Source organism: Pipistrellus kuhlii, unplaced genomic scaffold, assembly GCF_014108245.1.
Source record: "Pipistrellus kuhlii isolate mPipKuh1 unplaced genomic scaffold, mPipKuh1.p scaffold_m20_p_24, whole genome shotgun sequence".
Classification (NCBI taxonomy): Eukaryota; Metazoa; Chordata; class Mammalia; order Chiroptera; family Vespertilionidae; genus Pipistrellus; species Pipistrellus kuhlii.
Genome location: NW_023425523.1, coordinates 5578649 through 5605956, shown reverse-complemented (window position 1 = coordinate 5605956; position 27308 = coordinate 5578649). Strand labels below are relative to the sequence as shown.

Here is a 27308-nt window from a genome sequence, read left to right as displayed (position 1 = left end):
GGAAGCTGGCTTGCCCCTCGGCTTCCTCCTCCATGTCCCCGCTCTGCCTGGAGGAGCCATGTCTGAGGTCTCCTTGGGCTCGGACACGAATGACCTATTCGGAAAGCGCACCTCCTCTGCCTCACCTCTCTTGCTTTGTGTGCTTGTCCAGAGTGGTGATTCGAATCTCGCCATCTCCCTGCGGCCGTCCGAAAAGCAACACTGGCTGGTTCTAAAAGAGAAAATGTACGTGTCTCAGTGTTTCATTGTCACATAAAAACCCAGGGAAAACGTCAGTGAGGATGTTAAGAACAACTCTCTGGCCGAAACCGGTTTGGCTCAGTGGATAGAGCGTCGGCCTGTGGACTGAAAGGTCCCAGGTTCGATTCCAGTCAAGGGCATGTATCTTGGTTGCGGGCACGTCCCCAGTAGAGGGTGTGCAAGAGGCAGCTGATCGATGTTTCTCTCTCATCGATGTTTCTAACTCTGTATCCCTCTCTCTTCCTCTCTGTAAAAAATCAATAAAATATATTTAAAAAAAAAAAAAAAAAGAACAACTCTCTGTTACACTACAACTTTTATCATCTCACATCCAGTGCACTTACTCTAAAAAGCTCAGGTCTACATGATACACTTTCAAAACCAGCCTGTCCGTGGTCCTCCTGGGAGGCAGGTCGAGGACATGAACTAATTTTATGTAGAACCCCAACGAGGAAGGCAGCTCCCAAAAGGAGCATTCCTCACAAGAACCCAAGTCACCAGGAAGCTGCAGGAACTAGTGTTTCTTGGGTATCCATGGTGTCAGCCACCGCCATAGGTGAAATGACAGAGACCTGGCCCTCGTGGTGCTACTGGCCATCAGGGAAACAAGCAAGTCTGCATTTACAAATACCCAACTGCCATGACGGGCGGCGTGCACGGCTGGAGACCCCCTTTGGTGTAAAGAGCCAAGGAGGGTGTCCCTGCTCTGAGGTCTCAGAATGACCAGTTCTCACTTAGCCCGCCGGCTCCGTGGCTGAGCGTCGGCCCAAGGACCAGGAGGTCACGGTTCCATTCCCGGTCAGGGCACGTGTCCAGGGCTGCGGGCTCCATCCCCAGTAGGGGGCCTCTCCCCAGCAGTAACACTGTGGCTTCTGCCTGGAATCCTTCCCCCCGATCCCTGTGCTGCAGCTTCTTCTTATGCTTCAGGCTCCAGGGGCTACTCCCTCACAAGGGCTTTTTCGAATCATCCCATCGAAATGAGGCCTCCCCTTCTGATCCTACTGGATCGCCCTCTTCACAGCACTATCTCAAAACAGCTTCTTTAAACTCTCTTTTCCCTGCCTCCTCCACCATGAGACGACATGGCTCAGAGTTCCAGCCCCAGCCCCAGGCTCAAGGTTGGGTGCGTAAGAGTCACCCAGCAAATACACGTACAATGAGTAAATGCACGGGAATCAGCGTAAGTGTGTATGGCAGTGAGGGCGCCAAGGTCTAGGATGGTGGTCGGCAAACTGCGGATCGCGAGCCACATGCGGCTCTTTGGCCCCTTGAGGGTGGCTCTTCCACAGAACACCACGGCCTGGGCAAGTCTATGTTGAAGAAGTGGTGTTAGAAGAAGTTTAAAAAATGTGGCTCTCTGAAGAAATGTCAGTCGTTGTCCTTGTTGACATTTGGCTCTGTGGACTAATGAGTTGGCTGACCACCAGTCTAGGATGTGGACGGCGGGGGGAGGAGCTGTGTGATTAAGGTGAGGGCACCATGAGGGCAGAGTCACTGTCGCAGGTGCCCCCAGCCCTCTGTGTGGATGCGGCCAAACAGGAAGAGGGAAAATAAACTGGGATTGGAACACTGAAAGTAAAGTGTCTTTTCTTCAAAAACGCCACTTGGCGGGGCGGGGGGGGGCCGGACGGAATGACCCTGACTTACCAGGTTCTCTATGGAGAGCTGGAACTGCCTGATTTCACGCAAGGTCTCGTTGTCCCTCTTCACTTCGTTCACATACTGTGCCAAGTCCTGCGGAAGAACGAGAAGGGACAAAAAGAAGGCCCCTGAGATGGGAGAAGAGGTGAGAGCTGTTGGAAAGAAAGCACATCATACCCTTGGGAGCAGAAAAAGGATCATGGCTTTTCGATGGCAATGGAATCCGTCAAAGCTGATCACCAAGAGCAAGTTAAAAATGTCTGGAGGACAGCCAGGCCAGGGTGGCTCGGTGGCTGAGCATCGACCGATGAACCAGGAGGTCACAGTTCAATTCCAGGTCAGGGCACGTGCCCAGGCTGCGGGCTCGATCCCCAGTGTGGGGTGTGCAGGAGGCAGCCCATGCGTGATTCCCTCTCACCACTGATGTTTCTCTCTCTCTCCCTCTCCCTTCCTCTCAGAGAGCAATAGAAATGTATTTATTTTTTTTTTATGTTCTGGAGGACAGCTGGGAAGACCAAAGAGGTCTTACCTCACCCTCGAGAAGAACAGCATAAAAACAAAGTGACCCCACGCAGAACAGCAGAAAGGGAATAGGTCAGGAGAATGTACCTTCCAAACACATTAACAAAGGACATTCCATGCGGGTTGGAATAAGGGCAGAGGGGAGGGCTCAGCGAGGGAGGGGAAGGTAACGGAAAGTGAGACAAGGAATCTGGCAGGCCCGCTTTCCGCCATCAGCTCATGTCTTTGTTCCTGGGAGCCTTCAATCCCGTCTCCTTTGAAAGGAGAGGGGGTAGAGGCAAGAGAGCAAAGAACTCCGTGAAACGGGCACCGTTCACACTGGGTCTATTTTTAAACGGCTGCCCCCATTTCGGAGGAAACAGGAGCGAATCTTCCACGCGGCGACCGGCTATTTTTATTGTACGCGCTCTCGATTCTATGTTCTGGGGTCTTTTTCATCATTTCTGTTCCCTTCGGTTCGTCTGAAGCAGCGGGAACAGAACTCGGACAAAAGGCAGCATTGAGCTTTGTTCTAAATGAAAGTCTGGCTTTTCAGAGCCTGTATCTATAAATGATCACTTTAACATCAGACCCTGGGTATGACTTTTTATAACAATAAGGAACCGGGTGATGGGCCCTGACGGGGCGGGTACAGAGCGGCGGAACAGCGGGGCCAGCTGGGAAACGGCCCAGAGACACGGAGAAGTATCCGTCTCACTGCCACCTTGCGTGCTGTTCTGAGGACACATTTGCTTCTGTTTTAAATTAGGGATGAATGCCGAAACCGGTTTGGCTCAGTGGATAGAGCGTCGGTCTGCGGACTGAAGGGTCCCAGGTTCGATTCCGGTCAAGGGCATGTACCTTGGTTGCGGGCACATCCCCAGTAAGGGGTGTGCAGGAGGCAGCTGATCGATGATTCTCTCTCATCGATGTTTCTAACTCTCTATCCCTCTCTCTTCCTCTCTGTAAAAAAATCAATAAAATATTTCTAAAAATAAATATATAGAAATAAATAAATTAGGGACGAATATTTCTCTCAAAGTCCAGCATGGCGTGGAAGTCGGGTCTTTTAGAGCCCCCAGGTGCTCAGGAAGTGGGCTTCTGTCTACTGGTCATTCCTGACTTCCAGGCTTCCCTGAGCACAGAAACCCAACCTGAACCTCACGTGCACGGACGCTCAGCACCCCCAAAAGAAAGCCTGGCAGAGGCCTCGGCTGAGCAAGTGCGTCACCCCTGTGTTCCGCGGGCACCCGCCCAGCTGATGCTTAAACAAGCCGGCCATGTCCTATCAGTGACCACGCAGAGAATGTTAACGGCAACCATGCTATGGAAGGTTATGGACGTTGTCATAACATTCATACGTAACAAAACTATTTTTGCCCAGCCAGCGTGGCTCAGTGGTTGAGCATCGACCTATGACCCAGGAAGTCACAGTTCGATTCCCAGTGGAGACACGTGTAGACTTGATCCCTAGTGTGGGGGCGTGCAGAAGGCAGCGGATCAATGGTTTTCTCTCATCATTGATGTTTCTGTCTCTTGCTCTCCCTCTCCCTTCCTTTCTGAAATCAATAAAAATATATAGTTTTAAGTAATTTTAATTCACCTGTTGGTTTTATGTGTTTTTGTCTAACAATTAAATTCATGCAGATGTATGCATTTCAGTTAAAAACGATTCAACTCTCCCCACCAAAAACAACACTATACAAATACTTATGTATATTATAATATACTAGTGGCCCGGTGCATGGATTCATGTACATTGGAAGGGAATCTGGTGTGGGTGAACCAGATTTGGGGCCAACAGGGCTCCAGTGGTAAGCTAACCCACCGCTGATTCCAAGAGGAACCGGGTTCCCTTCTCCCTCCTCTCTGGGTCCAGGGTGTGGGTAAAGCAGATTCAGGGCTGACAGGGTCCCAATAGCAACCTAACCTACCGGTCGGAGCATCTGCTCCCTGTTGGTCATTTCGCATCATAGCTATATGTCAAATGGCTGCTTAGGCTTTTATTCAATATATATATACATGAGCACGCCATACATATGAATTAGCAGAAAGCATTCTCTTGTTTAGGCAAGAATATCAAACACAAGCAAGGTCACAGCGCATCGCTTTACCTTCATCGCATCCAGAGCCAGTTTCAGATTCGCCTTCTCTATGGGGTCGGTGGTATGCTTGACCAGTTCCTATTTGGAAGACACGGTTTAGTACTGTTCTCATCAAATTAACACCCAAATGTAAGGAAGAAAACATTTAAAAATGAACTCTTTATGTAGGTTTGCGCAGCCACAAACAGTAGAGAAGTTCTCAAACTATTAAAAGTAGAACTACCTTATAAGACTCAGCAATTCCATTCTGGAAATATATCCAAAGAAACCCAAACACTCATTTGAAAGGACATGTGCTCCCCAATGCTCAGTTACAGTGTAATTTACAATAGCCAATATCTGGAAGCAACCCAAGTGCCCATCATCATGGGACTAACATACTTTCAAAATTTAAAGTACAAAACAATCCAAGAAGAATTAGGAAAACGTTTGCTAAATTTCATAAAAGGATAGTCACATTTTATACTTTGAGAAGTCTGACTAAAGCTCTGTGATACAAACAAATGTATCCTGAAAACTGCACCTTCTAAATTCTTCCAGTGGTAGTTAGTAACCGACGTTCCTAAATAAATTATCCTCTTATATTGGACAGGTTTTTAGTTCCACGGTGTCTCAGAAACTGATTGCCTTAGTCTTCCTTATTATTTCTTCATAAAATCCAATTTGAGTAAAAGTTGCTCTGAGTTTAGGTCTCATACATGTTTTAATGCATTTTAAAGAAATAATCAGGGTTTGAATTGCTCTGATTTCTCAGTAGAACAAAAATAGGGATGACTAATCATTCTGCAGCTACGGTGCAAGAAATGTAATATGCAGGAGGTCCAAAGCACAGAAGACTCCAAATCATATTTCACATGCAGGTAGGAGACCTGTTTAAGACAACATTTCACAAGCGTCAGCAGAGCAGACAGGCTAATGCGGTAGGACATTCCTTTGGAGCAGAACTAATGAGTCTCCTGGTACAGCCATCAGATTAAATTTATAAGACTCTCCACCCTCATTAGAGGACTAACGGTGGAAACCATAAGCTTCGGGGTTATAACGAGAATCCCTTCAAAATGCAGGTAGCCTTATTATCATCTACGAGAGCAGAAAGCAACCCATAATCTGACACAGCTTCTCTAGGTTACGGTCATCAGGCAAAGTTCTCGCAGAATCCACCTGCCGAATCCGGGTGGATAGCAATATCGAGAATCTAGTAAGTGATCAGTACCGACTACAAAGGACTTGGCGGGAGGGATCTTCATATTTGTTCTGACTTGATTATTTAATGTTTATAGTGTCTGGAGCCAGCTACGTTTGAGGGACAGGAAGTGTGACCTTGTGAGAAAGGAGAATCACAGTGGTTTCAAGGAAGGCGAGCTTCCAGCCGTTGTTTCCCATCGCGCCCCACTGATCACTGAGAACTGCGAGGGGATCGGGCCCCAGACAAGGAGCATCGGGCACATGGTGATGCCTCGTGAACATTTTGTGGAAGGAATGAATGAGCAGGGGCTGTGAGTGACGTACCTGCAGGAGAAGGTGGTACTTGAGCACGCGCTGCATTGGGACCACGAGCAAGTCTCGGAGAGTGAACTTCCCGTTGTTGGCCCGTTTGGAACATTCCTGGTGAAACGTAGTTTTTAAAATGTGGGTTAAAAACCCTGTTAGTGCCCTGACTGGTTTGGCTCAGTGGATAGAGTGTCAGTCTGCGGACTGAAAGGTCCCAGGTTCCATTCTGGTCAAGGGCATGTACTTTGGTTGCAGGGCACATCCCCAGTGCAGGAGGCAGCTGATCGATGTTTCTAATTCTCTATCCCTCTCCTTTCCTCTCTGTAAAAAAAATCAATAAAATATATATATTTTTAAAGATCCTGTTAGTTTTATCAAAGGGGGTCATAAAGCCAACACAAGAAGATGCGAAGGCCATACACAACACTGTGACTGCACGATAAACATTTTTTCCTTCTTAACAAGCCTTCTTTCAAAAAAATAGAAAGCACCTACAATTAAAAGCCAAAAAACAAACCAAACTTGGGGCATTTCGGCTCTAAATATGAATCGGTAAGAAAAACTCTGTGTATGAAGATGAAGAGTCTTTCCTGTGGAGCCCTCCAGGGCCTTCCTCCTCCGAGGCTGAGGGCTCTGCCTTGTCCCCAATCTCACCCACGCCCCGGCCCATCCCACCCACATGGGCCTCCCCACCAGCACACCCCGGTTCTCTCCAACGGCCATGTGCATGGCCCAGTTCCCACCAGAACCCAGCATTCTCCGCAAGGACTACACATCTAGGTCTTTAGTAACAACCCCAATCAAAATGGTGCTCTCTCTGTGTGCCCTGCGGGTTTTTCATTCTTATTGTACATAATCCCTTCCCCAAGATGTCTCCCCTACCTCTAAGAATCTAGGATTTGCTTATGTGTTTGTTGAACTGAGTGAAATGAAATGATTGACTCCAAGAATATGCTCAAGTGTAAAACTACTACAGGAGTCTATGTTTCGAAAGCCTCAAGTTTCTTTTTTTTTTTTTAACCTCACACTACTCTTTTTTAAAAATGTATTTTAAACTAGTACTTTACTGTTTCTCACATATCTACAGTGTAGTTCAAAAAGAATGGCTCAGTTGGTTGAGCATCGTCCAGTGCGTGCACCAAAAGGTCACTCACGGGTTTGATTCCAGGTCAGGGCACATGCCCTGGATGTGACCTCGATCCCCAGTAGGGGGCGTGCAGAAGGCAGCCAGTAGATGTTTCTCTCCCTCTCTGCCTCTCTCTCTAGAAATAAATTTAAAAAACAGAGCTCATAAAAATACTATTATTAGTGGGCAACTCAGTAAGTCCACTAATAATAATATTTTATTAAGCTGCACATCCCAGACCAAGGACTTGGGGAGGTGCTCAGGAAAGGAGTTATGGTCAAGGAAACACTCCTTAGCTCATGCCTTGGTTTCCCTGTGCCCACACTTAGCTCTTCTGGAACATAAAACAATATTATCACCAGAAGCGGTAAAGCAAGCTCCATCGGCTCTAAAGACCGTGGTGCCTAATGAGTGTCTGACGGAGGATCTTAAGCAAGAACAAATGCCAGCTCAGCCTGGCCGATTGCCGCAGGTCACTGGAAAGGTAACTGCTGCGCTGATGGCTTGCTTCCATGCATCAGAGAGCGTTCTGGGTCATGGGTCTCACATGGGAGGTTAATTCTGGGATAATGATGGGTCTGCTCTCCCTGGAAAGTCCCGCCCAGGGACCATACTCTGCACGTTCAGCTCCTTAAAACAGGCCGCATCTGACACTTCCTGTACTATGACACCTGAACACGGCACCAGGAGCAGAAGCATTATACTCTTACCATTCACGCTGTTATGTGGTGGAAGTCAGTTTAAAACTGGGGGGAGAGGGTGACAGGGGAAGCTATTGTAGTTCCTTTCAGTCCGAAGTCACAGGCTTTCTCAGCCCCAACATGAGGAAATTGCCCACATCCATCTCCCCCTCAGGAGGCTCTGATGAGATGGGCTCCTGGGGCGGCCACGGCCTCAGGGGGTCCCGCGGCTGTCACTCCCACAGCACGGCCCTCGTGTAAGGCAGCCACTAACTTGCTTTACAGAGCGGCCGTGAGATTATCCTGAGAATGTTATACGGAGACCACATGGGGAAGTTAACTGTCACACTGAGCGTCAAAAGACATATCCTTAGGTTAGTTCATAAACTAAGAGACGAAACTGCAGGCACCTCTAATTTCAGTTTGACGTCTTCTTTCGTCTTAGAGATGTAGTCCAAGCTGGAGATGGCCGACTCCACGGCGCTGCAGTACTGCCCGTAGATCACCAGCCTGGGGAGGGAACGAGGCAGAGGAGCAAACCTCTAGGACAGTGTTTCCCAAAGTGTGGTGCGCATACCCCCAGGGGTACGGGAAGAGTCTGGTGGGGGTACACGTTGCACCGTAGTTTGGTGGGGATAGGCACTGCACCGTGCTTAGCTGCGCCTAATTCTACGTTCTCATGAGTCCGAGGGGTACTCAGCGTTACAAAAATTATATTATAGAAGGGGTGCCCAGCCAGCCATGGAAGGAGGATGGCCACAATGATGGATTAAAAACGACTCCTGTTATTTCTGCATCTGACTGGCATTCACCGCACGGACATTTTTACAGCAGGTGGGTTTTAAAAACTGGCTTGAGGACTGTAGATGCTGAGTGCAAATAGTCACACCAACGAAATTTAAAATTCCTGGCTAAGCTCTTATTATATAAATGTCCACTCACTATGTTGTCCACCGGAAACTAATGTACCATCGCATGTCAGCTGCAAAGGTGCTTCCTTTTTATTGTGTGCTCACACACAGAAAACAGGCTGCTAATGCTAAAATTGTACCATAACCTTTACCTGTGACTCCATTCATTCGTAAGCCTCCTCTCCGTCCTCCTTTTTAATTAGAAAAATGCATCCTCTGAAGCGGGGACGAGGGGCCTGAGCTGTGCGCGCAGAAAGTGTATCGCTCGGCAGGAACTCGGCCTGCTTCCCAGAGGGGTCCCGGGAGGACACAGCCGTTTCCCAAAGAGGCTGGGAAACTTAATGCTTCTTTTAAATCTACTGATGAAAGTTCGTGTTTGTCTAGTCATCGATGCAAAGCAATGGCTGAGCCACTTCTGAGTCAGCACTAGGAACTCTTGTGCTTGGTGTAAAATGTTAAGCTCAATCCCTAACTCACGTGAGCTGTTCGGAAGATTTTTTTTTTTTTTTTCTAACTGACAAAGGGAAACTGACTTTAGCGTGAATCAAACACCCACAGTGGAGAATGGTGACATATTAGAGTTGGAAAAAGCACGGGGTAGCAGCTCACCCACAGCTGACACATACGGATGGGGAAAGGAGGTGGGCAAGTTAGCGAGACTTCCTGAAGCCCAGGGCTCCGTGACAGAGTGGGAGAGTCCCTCCTTCTCCTCCTTTTCCTGTTTTCTTACTGTCCTGTCACACTCAGGGAGCTCACTGCCCCCGGAGACCCCCGGTCCCGAGTTCTAACCGCTGCCCCCCAGTGTCCCCACGAACAGTGGTGATTCCTGTGAGCGGCGTCACACCGACCCTCACTACGATTACCAGCGAACAGCCCCAAAATTGTAAATTCAGAAGTTACCTTTCCTTGTAGTTAATGAAAATCTGATACAAGTTCTGGTCGTGCTTATTTACGATGGAATCATGAATTTCTTGCATTAGGTTCCGATGAACTTTTACGAGTTCCTTAGAAAAGAAAGCAAGGTCAAAGTTAGTTAGAAATCAGAACCAAAACAAAAACAAAAAAATCACCGGAACCCAGAACCCCTAATGCTGCTAGAAATGCCATCCGAGGACACACTAAAGGCACTCGGCACAGAAACCTGCTAGAATCCACACCCCTAAAGAGGGAGAGAGAGGAGGGGAGGACGGGAGGAAGGGAAGGAGGGGGAGGAAGTGGAGAGAAGGAGGAAAGGGAAGGGGAGGGAAGAGGACGGGAGAGTGACTGGCCACAGGAAACAGCTGTTAAAGATCTGACTCGAAATGCCAATGTCCTGTGCAAAAGACATTATTTCACTGGTTATTAAAGGGCAATTCATTCCTTGTATAAAAATATGCACAGCTCATTTTCATTTTGTAATTTAAATGTTTAAATTCAACTGCCCCAGTGTTTAATGTCTTATTGACAAGATAAGTGAGGATTGTGTCCTCGGGGCATGGAAATGTAGATCTGAGCTTTGGTCAATTAGTGGTGTCCCAGGGCTGAGCCTCAACCATCGGGCTAAATCACCAGACGACTGACTGGGGCAGAAATGAGGAGCAGATACACTGGACGAGGAGGCTTACCCAGCTCCTCTCGTGCAGAATGTCAAACAAGTAATTTCCAGTCAGAGGGTCCTGCCTGTCACAGCCAGGAAATGAGGACACGGAACCAAGGGGGCTGTCCCCCCACTATCTCCTTCCCTGTGCCCTGAGCATCCCTCCGACCTCACTGCCAACCTCACTGCCCACAGGAACCAGGAACATGTTGGGCCTGTCATTTGTCTTGGGAGGGAGGGGGAGGAAGGGAGGCAGTACTTGTTTGTATGTTTTTATTGATTTCAGAGAAAAGGGAGAGGGGGAGAGAGAAACAGCAATGATGAGAGTCATGGATCACTGCCTCCTCCACACTCCACACTGGGAAGCTGAGCTCCCAACCTGGGCGTGTGCCCTGACCAGGAATGGAACCGTGACCTCCTGGTTCTTAGGTCAACGCTCAACCACTGAGCCATGTCGGCAGGGCAGGCCTGTCTTTGGCTGAGGCTCATGAAAAGGCTGTAAGAGTAAGACCTCTCCAATGGGGTCCTCGGTTACAATGACCACATTTGGGTGGTTCCAGATCCTCACCTTCCTAGACGTGCGCAAGGTTACATCTTAACCATCCACCTGACGTTGTGACCTTTCCTCCTGCAAAGTCACAAATCAGTCAATGTCTTCACTGGGCCCAAAGGAAGGACAAGACCAATGTGCCACCGCTAGCCGACTGGGGCACATCCACAGCGTACATAACAGAAGCAAAACAGACCAAACAGGCCAAAGGGGCCAGTCAGGTGATGCAGGCACGCCTGTACATAAAGGCTGACGTTTTATACATGAAAGCTGTCCAATAAGACAGAGCCAGCTCCAGAGGCCTCAGAACATGAGTCTGGCCCAGCATGACCTCAGCTGGCATAGCGTTTGGCTGGCTTCATGCTCCCAAGTAAATATTCTCTTAGAATAAAAAAATAATAATAATAAAAAAATTAATTAAAAAAAACCACTATTGGAAGGTGCTCTGAAACTTGAAATGCTTACATAAACCTATTTAAAAAAAAAAAAGGGGGGGGGGGATTTCCATTAAAATAGACTGTTGAGCCCACTGGCATGGCTCAATGGTTGAGCATTGGCTTATGAACCAGGAGGTTACAGTTCGGTTCGATTCCTAGTCAGGGGACATGCCTGGGAGTTAAGGTTGATATACTAGGAACTGGAAGCAGAAAAGAGACACCACGACATGGAGGAATGGCAGGAAGCAGAGGAGACGGAAGGAGTCAGGATGGTGTCCATAAGATGGGGTCCAGGGGCTGGAGGAACACAGAGCAGTGAGAGGCAGGAAGGGGACTCAAAAACACAGTAAGTCAGGAGCCCGGGGACTGTTTAACTGAGACTCCCTCCACAGGAACCTTAGCCACGTGTCTTGTGCATGTATTCTGAGTAAGGTAACCAGACGTCCCGCTTTTGGCGGGACAGTCCCGATTTTTAACAATTTGTTAAAATTATTTCCAAAAATCAGGACTTTTTTAAAACGCCGAGGGACTCGGGAAAAATTGTTAATAATCGGGACTGTCCCGCCAAAAGCGGGACATCTGGTCATTTTAATTCTGAGTGACTTTTGGTTAAGAGTATGACTTAGTTATTTCTTGAGAATATAGCTTTAAGAACTCTAGAGACAGCAAACGGAGTCAACATTCTTAAAGAATACCAGAGAATGCTAAAACAGGGATCTGGAACCCCAATAAAGGTTTTAGAGAAGTACCCCATGCTTAGCTAGCATAGTTTCACTTACGGGAATGTTGATGAAGACAGAATCAAATTCTGCTGCTGTCAGAAACCGTTTTAGTGGTGCCATGAAGTACTACCGGGAGAGGAGAGAGAATGAGAATTAAGCACAACTCATCCTAATCTAGATAACAAATTGTCATCAACAAACAATGAATATTGACTGAAAGTCAGTTGTTTATCAGTATTATGAATGTCCAAGAAACAGCAGAAGCTATTTTTCTCTGACTTGCAAATTATACACTTGAACAGAGATAGAAAGACATAAATACGAGTTAATACATTTAAAGCATAAAATACTTAGGGCGGTGAGCACACAATGGGACAGACAGATGATGTATTATAAACTTCTATAACTTCCATGACCGAGAACCAGAGTTCTATTGTGTTCACTGCCATATTCTCAATCCCCGCACACAGAGACTAAAATGAATCTATAATAATGAAAGTGTAATATGCTAATTAGACCAGACATCCTTCCGGGTGTCCTTCCTTCCGGACAAAGCCGCAGCGGGTGGGGGTCGAGGCAGAGGAGGCAGAGGACCCCAGCTGCAGCGGTGGCAGGCGGGGTCCGGAGCCAAGGCCCTTGCACAAATTTCATGCAGTGGCCCTCTAATCAAATAAATAGTTCTGGAAGGATTAAACCTACTTTGAGATCTGTAAATCCAAAGTTCTACTGAAAATTAGAATACACACATATACAGAGAGAGAGAGAGAGAGAGAGAGAGAGGGAGAGAGAGAGAAAACGCTGAGCCCAACACATTCACCAGGTAAGGCAGGAGGGGCCTCAAGAGTGACACCTGATTACTTACCTTCTCTATCGACTCCAGTGTTTCTGTGTATTTTTCTTCCGTCTGCTTAATCTCTGCGAGGCAGCAACTTCGTATGTCATTCTCTGGACATTTCTGCAATTAGAATGATCCCGTTGAAATTAATCCAATTCACGTGTTAATCTCTCTGGCAGTAGCTAGAAAGAGATCAAAACCATTGCTGGTTTTCTGACGCTTTCTATGTCTAATAAAACACTAACCAAAAAATCGTCATGGTTATAACCAGGTAACCATGACTTGTCACTGCAGCCAGAGCCATAGACACGTGCCATTTTACGGGTCAAAACAACCATAGGGAGTCTCGGGTCTCATCCTTCCATTTTTCTGGTAAGGAAACCAAGTCGGAGCAACAAATGACATGTCACCCAGCAAAACCATAGCAGAGGAGCCATGGGACTTAATCTCATGGAATCACAGAACTATATTGTTAAGGAAGAAAATCTTTTGTTACAAAGCAGGTAACTATTCTTTTAGATTTGACGTAGCATCCAATATACACATAGCGGGCCAAGGTAAGAAAAAAAACAAACAAGAAAGCCATCCCAGCGGAAGTTACATAAACAATTACATTGAGTTTTTAAAATGGTCACTTTTCCAATAAAATACCCAGAGTAACTAAGAAAAAGAAAAAAGAAAAAAAAACACAGGTGAGTGCCTACGGGTTGCTGTGCCTCCTCCGCTTTCATCAAGTCCTCGTAGACCTCGCCGCCTTCGTCCTCGCCGTACACACAGTCATACAGGCCCTCCTCGTCCTCCGCGCGCGTCTCGCTGGAACAGAGGGCACAGGGGGAAGGTCACTGCCTGGCAGGAAACGCACGAGAAGCCTCCCGGTTCCCGTAGGAAATCCAGAGGGGACATAAAGTGGAACGTGTGGCGTCGAAGGCCGGGGGGATGGCCCGTCCCTCCTAACAGGGACAATGACGGCAACAACAGCACCCGACAGCGTCCAGCACCCACGGCCCCTCTGCGGTGGGAGCCCGGCCCCCCAGGCCCGGCCCCGGGGGTGTGGTCAGGCAGGTAAATGACCTCACGTCAAGAGGACAACCAGGTGTTGGACTTGCCCACCACAGCACAGGTGCGTGCAGGGCCGGGACTGAGTCCGTGTGCCTCTCGCTGGTCACACTAAGAAAGACTAGGACACGGAGAAGATGGGGAGCTGAAGGGCACCTAGGACATGACAGTCTCTCAGAGGCCTCGCTCTCTGCAGGCTTTTCATTGCCAAGGTCTCGTGCAGTGAGTGGGCTTCAGACCACGTTCCTGCCGGAGGGCACCTTCCTGGAGCTGCCAGGCGGGCTGTCTGTGCTGCCTCCCCAGGAGAGGGGTGCAGGGTCAGCTCAGTGTCCCCTCACTGCCTCCCTCCTCCGTCTCCACCCGCCTGGGAAGGGCTCCCACTGTACCTAGCAGCGGCCTGCCTCTCTGCTCCTCAGAGCCCTGCACGCGAGGGACTCACAGAGGCAGCCAGGAGCCCATGGAGGTCACTCTCTCGGACGCTTTCCCTTCTGGGCCTGGGTTTGATTCTTACACCTCAGCCGCCAGCCATTTCCCCTTCCCAGCACAGAGCTCTGTGAACACCCCACCACCACCCCCCACTGCTACAACCCGCAAAGGACGCAGAAGTGATGACACGGGAGCTCACGTACTCTATCAGGTCAGGGAGGGCTTTGTAGATGTCCTCATCGTTGACGCTCTCTTCTGTTGGGAAGGGCCTGGAGGGCGGGAGAGAAGGAGGGAGAGGAAACAAGGTGAGTGAGCAAGCGGCATCCAGGCGGGCATTGCCTCATGACCCGTGTCAGCCCACCTGCCGCCGGCGCGGGCCGGTCAGTCACCACATCTGAGACAGCATCTGGGGTTTCTTCCAGTGCGGCTGGGTCTGGGGGTCCCCGGGGAGACGAGGCGCCTGCTACCCCAGGGCATCAGCAGCAGGTGTGCTGTCACCCCAATCCTCTGAGCAGCTGGGGACAGACAGGCTGCTGTGCTTAGTGACACCCCCCCTCCCCCAGCCACAACTCCGCAGGCTCACCTCCTGGCCCCCCCTCAGCCCCCCTCAGCCCCCCTCAGCCCCCCTCAGCCCTCTTCAGCTCCCCTCAGCTCCCCTCAGCCCCCCCTCAGCTCCCCGGCAGAGAGCAGGCCTGCCTTCAACACCAGCTCTTCCCACTTTATCGGATGCCGATGTGACTGACAAATGACTGGGTAGCGATCACCCTTCGCAAGTAACTGGCGACAATCACTCTTGACAAACAACTGGGTGACAATCACTCTTGACAAACAACTGGGTGACAAGCTGATAATGAAAATGATTAGGAGAAAGAATACTGCGTCCTGTGTAAATGATTACTGGCTCTGATCTATTCCTCTCCTTAGACTTTGTGTGTGTTTGTTCCATTATTGGGTAAATGGCCTCAGGGAGAACAAGATGTTTTCTCTGCCTCCCGTTCAAAGGCAATCACTGCCATGGATCCCCTACTCCTAGCCATGAGCATCCTTTCTGCCTCATCCTCTAGGACCCTTCTTTCTGGTAACACGCACATGATGCTCTAAATCCACGTCTAACCAAGTCACAGAAATCAGACCACAGAGACAACGCTTTACTCTTTTTTCCATGCCACCAGCATTTGTGTTTGCCTTGGTGAATCACATGTGTAGAAAGGTTGAAGGAAGAAAAAAAAAAAAAGAAGAATCATATCAACAACAGTCACCAGTAAAATGAGAACCGTGTTTAGCCAACAGATCTCATCTGGCTCTGTGAATGTGTTCTTAGTCACAAAGTGTCAAACGTGTGTTGGCACTTGCAAACCGGACAGCCTGCACTAGTGAGAAGCAGTCCTCGCGTGCAACATGCTTTGCAGGCAGTGACCGTTCAATGAGCCACCATGACCCTGAACGTGGGCCTCGGAGAAACGAGCTTACCTGATTCCTGTGGCCAGCGCGATGGGCGTTCGGGAGAGGCGCGACAGCGTTTCTATCACCTGAGAACAGAGGGACAGGTTCGTTGAAAGCGTGTTTCCGGAAAGATAAGTTCTTTTCCCCAAAGAGCAGTTCAGCAATCTGACAACAATGACAGCAGACATGTGACTCTGCAGACGCCAAAGAGGTGCAGAGTGGGAGAGCTGGGAGTGACAGTAAAGCGCCTTCGGTATAATTTTGTCCTTTTCTTGAAGTGGCCCCACCTCAACTGCTCAATAGCCACACAGACATCAGACCTTCCCATCATCACAGCGGGTTCCACCAGTCAGCCTGCCGTGTGGCAATGTGATGTAGCCAGGCCCCACAGGTTCAAATCCTGGCTTCCCACTCGTTAGTCAGATAACCTTGGACAAACTACTTAACGTCTCTGGGGTGCAGTTTTTTTCATCAGGATACGGCATCCAATAATAGATTATTATGATCATTAGATTATAGTAAGGACTGCAAAGGAAACACATGCAAAATATTGAAATGGTAGCCATTCTTGAAAATCTCCAACTTTAAGAAAATCACCTTATTCTAATTCTGTGTGCTTCAATAAAAAGTTTTTTTAATTACCCTGCTCATCTACCTGTTTCAAGGTCCCTTAAGAAGGCCTGCCCAGCCATGGTTGCAGCATTAGTAGCTTGCAATTTTCCTGTTTGACACTGTGGTCTCAGCCGGGTCGCGACGCGATCAAAAGGAAAATAGTATTGCTGAGCATGTTACTATTGCTATTATCGGGGAGCTTTCCCATGAGAATGACCTTACATCCACAAGATGCATTTTCTCTTCCTTTTACTACCAATAACCAGAACTATTCACAACCCGTCCCTCTCCCACGCTAAACTGGAGTTTGATGTTTCCATATGATTGCCCACCAGAGGGAGCCAGACAACAGTGCTACATCACTTTCCTCCTGCCATGAATGAGTTTATAAAGTACAAGTGTTTCTGAAAATCAGCAAGCTGCACCAAACTCCTGTCATTCCCACTAGTTGGTGCTATAAAAATAAAGATACAGATTCGGAGGAGAGGAGCATGACAAGAGACCATGCAGCATGCCTTAGAGAGCACCTCCCGGCACCCTCTCTCGATTCTGGGTTCTTCTGATTATACATGGAGCACCACACACACACACACACACACACACACACACCACCCCGTTAGCTCCAAGTGCAGCCAAAGCAGAGACTGTTTAGTCCGAGGCATGTTTGCAGAACAGCTGTGCGCTGTGCAGGCAGCGTGACCAGGGACAAACGAGTATCGAACCCTCAGGCCCCTGCGCTGGAGATGCCCACCCCCGAATATGGACAGAACAAAACAGCGCCCAAGGCAGGAAAGACCGTGCTGTCCCTGAAATGTATTCGCTTCCAAAAGGCCGCCTCAAAACAAGATGAAACTGTGGTCCTCAACTCCAGAAAAGGGGGTAGCTAGTCAGAACGTGTGCGAGGTAATTCCAGTCCCACAACCAACCACGAACCCACATCACAATGCTCCTTCTGCACCGCCGTCTACACCTTGCTTGTTAACGCGGTGGCATCTGTAAAGAAACAACGAAAGTTCCGGGAAACATGCCTGAGAGTCAGTGTGGCAGGCGGGAGGGGAGGTAGGCAGGCTGCTCCGGGCTCCAGCGAGGGGGTGAGACCCCGGAGCCTGGGGAGGATGGAGGAAAACGGTTAAGAAGGAAGACAGCGGGATAAAAGCTGCACTCTGAGAAGATCCCTCCGCAAAGTGGAGGGCAGGCACTCGGGCAGGGGAACCTGGGGTACAGACAAGACACCGGGAGACTCGCTGGGGGTGTTCGCCATCGTCCAGGGGAGAAACGGGGAGTCTGAGCTGAGCCCCAGCAGTACAGACCGAGAGGCGACAAGTGGCTGATGCCCAGGGGAGGGAAGGACCAGGACAACTGAGGGTAGGGGGTGGGGTGGGGGATAGGGAGTGGGGCAATGTGTTCCTATTATACAGATTTTTCCATGAAATGCTTTTGTCATTTAACAACGTATCACAGCCCTGGCCGGGTAGCTCAGTAGGTTAGAGCATCATTATCCCATACACCAAGGCTGTAGGTCCGACCCCGGTCAGGGCACATACAAGAATCAACCTATGAATGCATAAGTAAGTAGAACAACAAATCAATGTTTCTCTCTCCCTCCCTCTCTCTAAAACAATAACCTTAACAAGAAAAAGACAGTTGTGTCCACACACACAGATCTCCTTTGTTGATTTTAATGTTGTGTAAGGTTTCATGTATAGAACACGATTCAACCATTCTCCTGACATTGATTTGTGGTTGCACTTTATGCATTCATTGGTTGATTCTTATATGTGCCTGACTGGGAATCGAGCCCACAACCTTTAATGCCATCATCAATCATCATCATCATCATCAGTAAAGTAACAACACTGAGATGATATACTTCCTATCCTCTAACCTCCCCGCCCCCATCTACTGGGAAGACCGCGGGTGGTAGGCAGCACCGCCAGGTCCACCCACAGCCCAGGGGAGAGCAAGGCCCGCTGTCCCCTCAGCCGGAGGGACAGAGCGGGGAGGCTGCAATGGCTGCTTAGAAGCGGTGACCTTGGCTGCACACTCAGGGCGACGGGGAACTCCCCGGACCTTCATGGGTCCGCATGTCTGACTGTCCACAGACGCCCGATGGGCCAGAACGCCGGCCTCTGGCCCCTGCAGGCCCAGCCCCACCGGCTCTGGCGCCAACACTCTGTGCGGACTTACTGGCACTGCTCAGTCTGAGCAGCCTCAGAGTGGCCATTTCTGGAGTAATATTTTTCCGACCTGGTTTACAGCTCTGAGAGATGAGGTCACGAAGCAAAGTTTTTTTCTAAACCAAACAGACCTGCCCTTGTCTCAGGGGCACTTATCTTCACTGCACCAAGATCTCGCTGTCTCTGTCTGCCTGCCCCTGCTCTCCGCCTCTGAAGACCCCACAGGGCATCTCCCCTGCCCACCTGCCTTCCTGCCCCTGCTCTCCGCCTCTGAAGACCCCACAGGGCATCTCCCCTGCCCACCTGCCTTCCTGCCCCTGCTCTCCGCCTCTGAAGACCCCACAGGGCATCTCCCCTGCCCACCTGCCTTCCTGCCCCTGCTCTCCGCCTCTGAAGACCCCACAGGGCATCTCCCCTGCCCACCTGCCTTCCTGCTCTCCGCCTCTGAAGACCCCACAGGGCATCTCCCTGCCCACCTGCTCCTCCCATGCCCACAGTCTGCCTCTGCCTCACCTAGCTAGACGCTGGGAGACTTCCTAGACCTGTACTTCTCCTACACACCAGGTCTAAGTCCTCCCAACTCATCCTCAGAAACCTCGGATCCCACTCCTCCTGCTCTCCCTCCGCCTCTGCCTCAGGCCACACCCTCCAGCTCCTGCCTCAGTTGCTGAATTGGCTCTAGCTCATCGCATGGAGCAGAAGGCTGCCAGAGGGTGCCATCCAGGCGTCAGTTAGAAAGTGCTTGTGTTCCAGAGGGGACCACAGGCAGCCCTGGGACAACAGCTGACCCAGAACTCTGAGGAGCCTACAAGGTCCCTGTGACCAGTGTCGCCCACAGGGCTGCTGTCTGGACCTGTGTCCAGGCAGGACCCACTGGCCAGGGCCAGCCCAGAAACTGCCTGGGCCTTTGGCTCTCCCTGCGTTGAAGGAGCACTAAGTGAAACTTTAGAGAAATGTTTCTTTAAAAGAAATATTTCTTTTAAAGGTGCCCTGACCCGTTTTTGCTCAGTGGACAGAGCATCAGCCCGAGGACTGGAGGGTCCCAGGTTCGATTCCGGGAAAGGGCACATGCCTTGATTGCAGTTCCCTGGCCCTCGTCGGAGTGCCTTCAGGAACCAAGTAATTCGATGTCTCTCCCTCTCCCTTCGACTCTCTCTAAAAGTCAGTGGCAAAATATCCTCAGGTGAGGATTAAAAATAAATAAATAAAAATAAAAGCAACAGAAGGTGCTCATGGGGTTCTCTCTTTCCTCTCTGTAGTGAGGGGGCCAGTGGGTTGCGGGTCGGGGTCCGGGAGCAGCAGGAACAGAGCTGGGCCAGGTCTCTGTTCCCCTGAAGAAGCATGAGGGGCCAGGCCGGACTCCGATCGCTCACAGAACAGGCAGGGATCCCGCAATCAGCCAAGACACAATTTTAGCTATTTTCACACGCTTGGCCGATGCTGATTGATCTCAGAATCCATGGGCTGGTTTAGAAAAAGGCTTTCAACATACATATTTAATCAGCTCTCCAAATAGCGATGTTTTACCCACCATCCTGGGAGGCGTGGCTGACACAGGAGTTCTCAAAGCTGTGAAGCCAAACGTGCATCTTTGGTAGAAACATGGGCCTGTGCGGGCTGAGTGACGTGAATGCTGAGAAAGCGCTCACAAACCAGGGCCATTAGTGAGCAGGGGGAGCGGATAGGAATGACGAGAACGCGGCAGGCTGAGAAAGTGCTCTTAGGAAAAGTGATTAGAAAAAAAAGAAAAAGCAGGGAATGTGCAAAAAATAGCAAACTTCCAAACAGCCGCACCCTTGTTCAAACTGCTTCTAAAGCACTACGTGTTCTTTTCTGACAGTGCGACATTTTTGTTGGCAGCTAATTTTCTCGTGGCTACGAGGTGGGGAAAGGAAGCGGTACTCAGTGTACAAAGTGAGAAATAGCCAGTCCTTTTAATTCAGCTGGAGGTCACTTTTTTTTAATATCTCAATATATATTTTTAATTGATTTTTTACAGAGAGGGATAGAGAGTTAGAAACATCGATGAGAGAGAATCATTGATCAGCTGTCTCCTGCACACCCCCTACTGGGGAGAGAATCATCAATCAGCTGCCTCCTGCACACCCTCTACTGGGGATGTGCCGGAACCGAACCTGGGACCTTTTAGTCCACAAGCCGACGCTCTATCCACTGAGCCAAACCGGTTTTGGCTGGAGGTCGCTTTTGGCCCTTGCTCTCCAATCCCTTCAGTGAGCACATATCATGACGCAAACCCCCATTAATGGCCACCTGCCCCCCATTCCAAAACACTAGAGACAGGCCAGAAGGGGCCCTGGATCTGTTCCTGACTGCCATGCTGTCCCAGTGACCCAAAGCACTTTAATTTTTCCCCAATATCACATGGTTTTTAGGGCTAGCTCTTCACGGTCCTCCACAGAGCTAGGGGCTGCGCTCCCTTGAATGCCCTACTGTTGAACACTCGAGCTTTTCCCCAGCTTCTCACAATGCCAATGATAAGAATTACTTTCGTATCTAAATATTGGCCCACGTGGGAGTGCAGAGCAGGCTTTGGGAGGGTGGAGACAGGGTGGGGAACACAAGGAGCCAAATGGAACAAAATGGAAAAAATCTGATCCTCAACTTCAGATGGAAATTAAGGGGTCCCAACCAGCCAAACAATGTTTAAAGAAGAACAAATGTAGAGGACACACAGTCCTGATTTCAACACTTACTGCAACACTGCAGTCATCAAAACTGGTGAAGGCATCAGAATAAAACATATACACCCACTGGGATGTCATTAAGAGTCCAGAAATAAACCTTTAAGGACACAGAGAACTGATTTTCAGTAAGGACGCCAAGGCTATTCAACGGGGAAAGAATAAGCTCTTCAATAAATGGTGCTGGGATATACCTCACACCATACACAAAAATGAGCTCCAAATGGAGCAGGACCTCAATAGAAGAGCTAAGACCAAGAAGACGACATGCAGTTTGACACGAACGCACATGAGCAGCAAAAAAAAGAATAAATTGGCCTTTCTCAAATGACACTGTAAGGACAACGAAAATAAAGATGGGAGAAAATTCTTGCAAATATCTATTCAATAAGGGTCTACGCTCCAGAATAGATAAAGAACTCATACAACTCAACAACAAGGAGATAAGCCACCCAATTAAAAAATGGGCAAAGGCCCTTACATAGGGACTGTTCCCAAGGCGTACAAATGGCCGCTAGGCACAGGGAAAGATGCTCAGCATCGTTAGTCACCAGGGAGATGCCAATCAGAACCCCAACGAGACACTTCACACCCATGAGGACGGCTGTCATTCCTTCCCTTCGGAAAGGGAGGGTGCAGAGACACAGGAACCCCCGTATGTTGCCACTGGGAGTGTGACCGGATGCAGCCACTGTGGAAAGAAAGCAGTTTGGCAGTTCCTCAAAAAGTTACACAGAATTACCCTATGACCCAGCAATCTCACGGCTAAGTATGTACAAAAGAATTGGAAACAGGTACTCAAATACCTGCACACACCTGTTCGTAGCTGAACTACTCACAAAGGCTAAGAGGTGAAAACAACCCAATATCCATCAACATGTAAATGGGTAAACAAGCAAATAGATAAGTAGGTATCTGCCCATGTGTCTATTTATTTCCTGATGGTAAGGTCCTAACAGAGAAGTTTCTGGGCCAAAGGGCAGGGAAATGCTAAAGTTCCCGTGTGTGCTGCCAAGGGTAGGGCTCCTCTATAAGTCAGCTGTTCCCAGGGCTCTGAGGCGGGGCGGACCCTGCCCAGGAGGAGGGGCTGCTGCCCTGTCAGCTTGTGCCTGTGATCCTTCCGCAGGCTCTGAGGGGCTGAGGGGCCCTGTGGCTTTTCTGCCCCTTACAGCAATGCCTGACAGTCCTTCTTAGAACGGCTCTGCCAGCTCAGCAACGTGCTGAGGTGACTGTGCTCAGACTCAACCCAAGCCGCTTCCTGGGACACCGACCTTACTAACTCCCAGTGAGAAGAAGAGCACAGAATGAATTGGCAGTTAGCACCGCACCATGGGATCCCATTTCTAGGGAGAAGGGAAGTTGCTGTGTCAGCACCGGGTGTCTCCTCCCCTGTCCCCCCAACCCAGCCATCCCCCCAGGACCCGCCATGTGGCATCTGGGCTAGGGGTTCCCATTACGCCTCTAATTTATAGTCAAATCACACTGGATTAGCTTGTGCAACGTACAGGACCCCATCTAACTATTATGAAAAACAAAGAAACCTTATAAACCAAAGGCCTTATCAACTAGGGAAAGAAACCAGGAAAATACATTCAGAATGCACTGGAAATGAAAATACTTAAACAACATGCCAAAGCAATGACAGCAAACTCAGTCCCCAGCAGCACTAGCTTATGCAACCAATCAAGGTTACAACCCATTTTTATAGACCAGGTCCGGCTTTATCACACGCCTTAGAATACCAGCCCTGTGCTCTCATTACACTTCTTTCCCAAATGGCCCAGACAGTATGAGAGGGAGCATCATAGCAATCATTCATAAAATCCCTTGCTATGTTTTATGTTTGTATGTGACAGTGAAGAAAAATACTTGCGAATTTTTTTTAATATGCTTTTATCGATTTCAGAGGGAGGAAGGGAAGAGAGAGAGATAGAAACATCAATGATGAGAGAGAGTCATTGCTGGGCTGCCTCCTGCACGCCCCCTACTGGGGATCAAGCATGTGCTCTGCCTGGGAATCGACCCTTGACCTCCTGGTTCATGGGTCGACATTCAACCAATGAGCCATACCAGCGGGGCACTTGAGAAATGTTTAGCAGTCAGGCTGCAGCACAATTTATTGGTACTAGAAAATGACATGATGTAATAAAAACAACACATTTTCAATTATGAAACGCCACTAGAAGTTTAAAGATGTACAAAGACCTTATTTTCTGAAACAGTCTCTTCCCTTGAACAAACATTTGGCCACACAAAGAAATTCTCCCCACTGCACGTCCAGTGACTGAGTCAACTCCCTCCCACCCAGCCCCACAGCAGCGCTGGTCACTGACAGCTGTCCAAGTGCTACCGGCAGGGAGGGCATCTGGAGCCAGGGTGGTGGCAGCAGGAGAGGCAGGGGGCATGCCAGTACCAGCAGATCTGGGCCACAGGGAACAGTGGCCACAGCGAGGCCCCTGGGGCAAAGGAGACAAGGCAGGAAGCTGGCGGAGCTGGTGAGGGCGGATGGCGAGGAGCCTGCCAGGCTGTGAAGGAGGGTAGTGCTTCGGGGGAGGCACAGGAAGAGCAGAGGAGGCCGGTTCAGAGGGGAAACAAGAGGACGGAGGAGGCAGGTCAGCAATGACCACGGCAGCGGCCCACAGAGCAGGAGAGGACGCCCATGATGGGCAGAGGCTGAGGAGAGGGGAGGAGGATGCTCTCAAGTGGCTGGCAGAGCCCAAGAGGGCAGTGGCCACAGGCGGGACAGAACCTCACAGAGACACCATAAGTCTACAGTTATGCCAGGGCCAAAAACAGAAGAAGGGAGAGACATTCAGGGGGAAGGGTGGGAGATACATATATTCGTGCATGGCTTTCGAAGGGGAAACATGCAATGTACTGCTCCAAGCTCGCTCTCTGCACTCAGGTCCACCCTCTCACCAGGCAACCAGAGGCTTCAGAGGCCGGATTCCCAAGGGCCACCCCTACAGCTCTGTGCACCACTCCCGAGGAGGCAATTAATTCAGAAAGGGTCACAGGCCCACACTTGTCACTAAATGGCACAGAGGGACTGTGACCTGAGCAAGGGCTGTGACCAGGTTGCCACATGGGTCAAGTTCAAGGGCATGAGGGGGCGGAGCAGACTGGTCCCTCCTCAAAGAGGATCTGGATGTGATGATGAGTCAGCAGCTCAGGGTCACACCCAGAGGCAAGTCTCCCAAAGGAAAGACTATCCACCCCCCTGTTTGATCTCAGTCTCTGCTGGCCGACACCAATCAATCAGGAACCAGGACATATTTTCCTCAATTAGCCTCCGTGGAGATGCAGCCCCAGCATGTCTGACCGTAAGATGCTGGTCCTGCTTTCAGCAAGAACTACTCAGAACCCACAGACTCCAGGGTATTTGCTTCTGCAGAAGGAAGACTAGGATCCACAAAACATGATATATTCTATCTTGGTATTGGCTAAAATAGTGAAAAGAATGAACTAAAACTGCAGGGTATCCCCAAAAAATGGATACACACGGTAACAGCTGATGGCTCACTTTTGAAAATAAAATGTATTTTAATAAACACTGCCTTTATAATTATGCAAAATGTGTGCATCCATTTGGGAGGGGGGCACTATATACACACACACACACACATACACATACACATTCATCTCAAAAACAATTTTTAAATAAGCTGAATTATGTCATTTTTTGCAAATAATACATATATATTTAAAAGACACAAACAGTATAAATGACATTTACAAATACAATTATCTGTATATATGAAAGCCAAGCATCTGGAACGATGGAACAACCAGTTGCTGTGACGCGCACTGCAGCAGCCAACCAGTCTGATCAGGGCCCTGATCAGGGGTGAAGCCAGCAGGCCATCGACCCGTGGCCCCTTCCCCTTCACTCCCCCACTGGCCACCTGGCCCTGATCATCCTCCCCAACCCCAACTGGGGGCAGGGCCAGCTGGCCAACCTCCTGCCAGCCTGGCCCAATCGGCCCCCATCGGGGCAGGCTGGCTAGACACCACCCATGCACGAATTCGTGCATCACACCTCTAGTGACTCATAAAAGCACAAAACAATCACACAGGTGAACTCCAGGAAGCTGTTATTCATCTCCCTCTTGATCCCTCACTCTTACCATTTCATTCTCATCATTGGGGCAAAAAATAAATGAAAAGTTTATTCTATAGGCCTCCACTCAAGTGTCTGACTTCCCCAAGGAGTTTGATTCTTTTAATCAAAATATATACAGAGTTTTTGTTGGACTAGATTTCATGACACCAGAGTCGCTAGAAAGAAGTCACCTATTACTGTGTAGACATTTTTTTCTGTTTGTTATCTTAAATATTAGTGATTTGTGTTTTTCACTCAAGTGTGGGGAGAAAAGTAGGCTACAAAATTTTCTGAACCTTTGGCGCAGGGCTGGAGTTGAAATAGCAAAACATATTTCCTCACAGAAACCAAATAGTTTGTCTTTAACAACTTCACGCTCTCCTTCAAAATGTAATTACTAGCAACTTCTCACACATAGGGACTATTTTTTTTTCTCTTGGTAGCTCACAGACTGAATATACATCCACCCTTGTTCAGCTCTGGGGAGAGGGAGAACAAAAATCATGGGGAGCATGGAAGCTTTTGCTGTCTACAGACATTTTTTTTATAACAACAACAAAAAGAAAATTATATGAAACAAATCTAAGTGCCAATCTCTGAAACCTTAGGGATGCGTGTGTGGCTGCTCACACTGTACTTGTCAGAATAACAGAAACATATCGCTGCTGAGTTCTCAGTGAAAAAAGTGAGGGTGGGGGGATTTGCTACGACGCTCTCTGCAGGGCCTGTGAGAGTCGCTGCGCTGCCCGGCACTTCCTCCTCGGGCTGCATCGGCAGGGCAGTGTGATGACACCAGGATTAAACTCTATGACAACAGTCTGAACAACAACGCCTGGTCCTCTCCTCATGCCTGGGGTTGCCAGACAAAAATAGCTGACCCTCATGTTTCTGGCGACCGATTCTCGAAAATCTTTCCAGTCCAATACACTTAGGAAGCAGAAGTCACTGTCCCTTTTCGTTGACAATGAACGGCAAGTGTTCATTCCTGCTGATCAGCAGAAAGAACACAAGGCAAACTGCCTGACGACTTCAATGCCTGAAAGGGCAGAGAGGATAACGCCACCATCTGTGGAAGTCATGCTGAGAGTGGCCTCGCTGGCTGGTGTAGCTGTCTCTGAAGAAATCCTATATAATAAAAGGCTAATATGCAAATCAACCAAACAACGGAACGACCGGTCATTTTGATGCACACTGACCACCAGGGGGCAGACACTAAATGCAGGAGCTGCCCCTGGTGGGTCAGTGCACCGCTGAGCCAGAAGCCCTGAGCCAGGCTCACAGCTGGCAAGAGCCTCTCTCACCTCCACAGCAATGCTAAGGATGTCCAACTGATGGCTTAGGCCTGCTCTAGGAGTTGGACATCCCCCGAGGTCTCCCAGATTGCAAGAGGGCACAGGCCAGGTTAAGGAACCCCACCCCCCAGTGCACCAGGCCTCTAGTACAATATAAAGAAGCAATTCTCACCTGGCCAGCGTGGCTCAGTGGTTGAGCATCAACCTATGAACCAGGAGATCACAGTTCGATTCCCCAGTAGGGCACATGCCTGGGTTGTAGATCAATCCCCAGTAGGCAGCATGCAGGAGGCAGCCGATCAATTATTCTCTTATTGATATTTCTATCACTCTCTCCCTCTCCTTTCCTCTCTGATAGAAATAAAAAATAAAGAAGCAATCTTCTATTTCAGACTTACTATAGATGAAGACCCAACAGAAGCACTGCTGCTAGTCTTAGAATTCAAGTTTCCTAAAATAACCATTCATGCCATTATGTCCTTAGAAGAAAATGTTCTGCAAACAAAGTGTTTTCAGACACCTCAGGAGAAATACAAATGTTAAAATGATGGGCCCTGGCTGGGTAGCTAAGTTAGTCGGAGCGTCATGTTGTGCACCGAAAGGATGTGGGTTCGATCCCTGGTCGGGGCATGTATGGGAGGCAACTGATCAATGTTTCTGTCTCACATTGATGTTTCTCTCTC

At 49.2% G+C, this 27308-nt stretch overlaps 1 protein-coding gene across 7 annotated transcripts in view; it reads right to left on the bottom strand.

Moving 5' to 3' along the window:
- The window catches only part of VAV3 (vav guanine nucleotide exchange factor 3), a 157380-nt gene that overhangs the window by 95071 nt on the left and 35001 nt on the right, over positions 1–27308 (bottom strand). For all 7 annotated transcript variants that reach the window (XM_045586953.1, XM_045586952.1, XM_036452657.1 and 4 more), the window contains exons 3-13: positions 15768–15826; positions 14501–14566; positions 13520–13628; positions 12843–12935; positions 12038–12106; positions 9596–9699; positions 8195–8294; positions 5997–6092; positions 4497–4565; positions 1888–1974; positions 126–211 (exon numbers count right to left, since the gene is read on the bottom strand). In XM_045586953.1, the coding sequence (XP_045442909.1) occupies positions 126–211; positions 1888–1974; positions 4497–4565; positions 5997–6092; positions 8195–8294; positions 9596–9699; positions 12038–12106; positions 12843–12935; positions 13520–13628; positions 14501–14566; positions 15768–15826 (938 nt within the window). The remainder of the gene's footprint in view (positions 1–125; positions 212–1887; positions 1975–4496; positions 4566–5996; positions 6093–8194; positions 8295–9595; positions 9700–12037; positions 12107–12842; positions 12936–13519; positions 13629–14500; positions 14567–15767; positions 15827–27308) is intronic.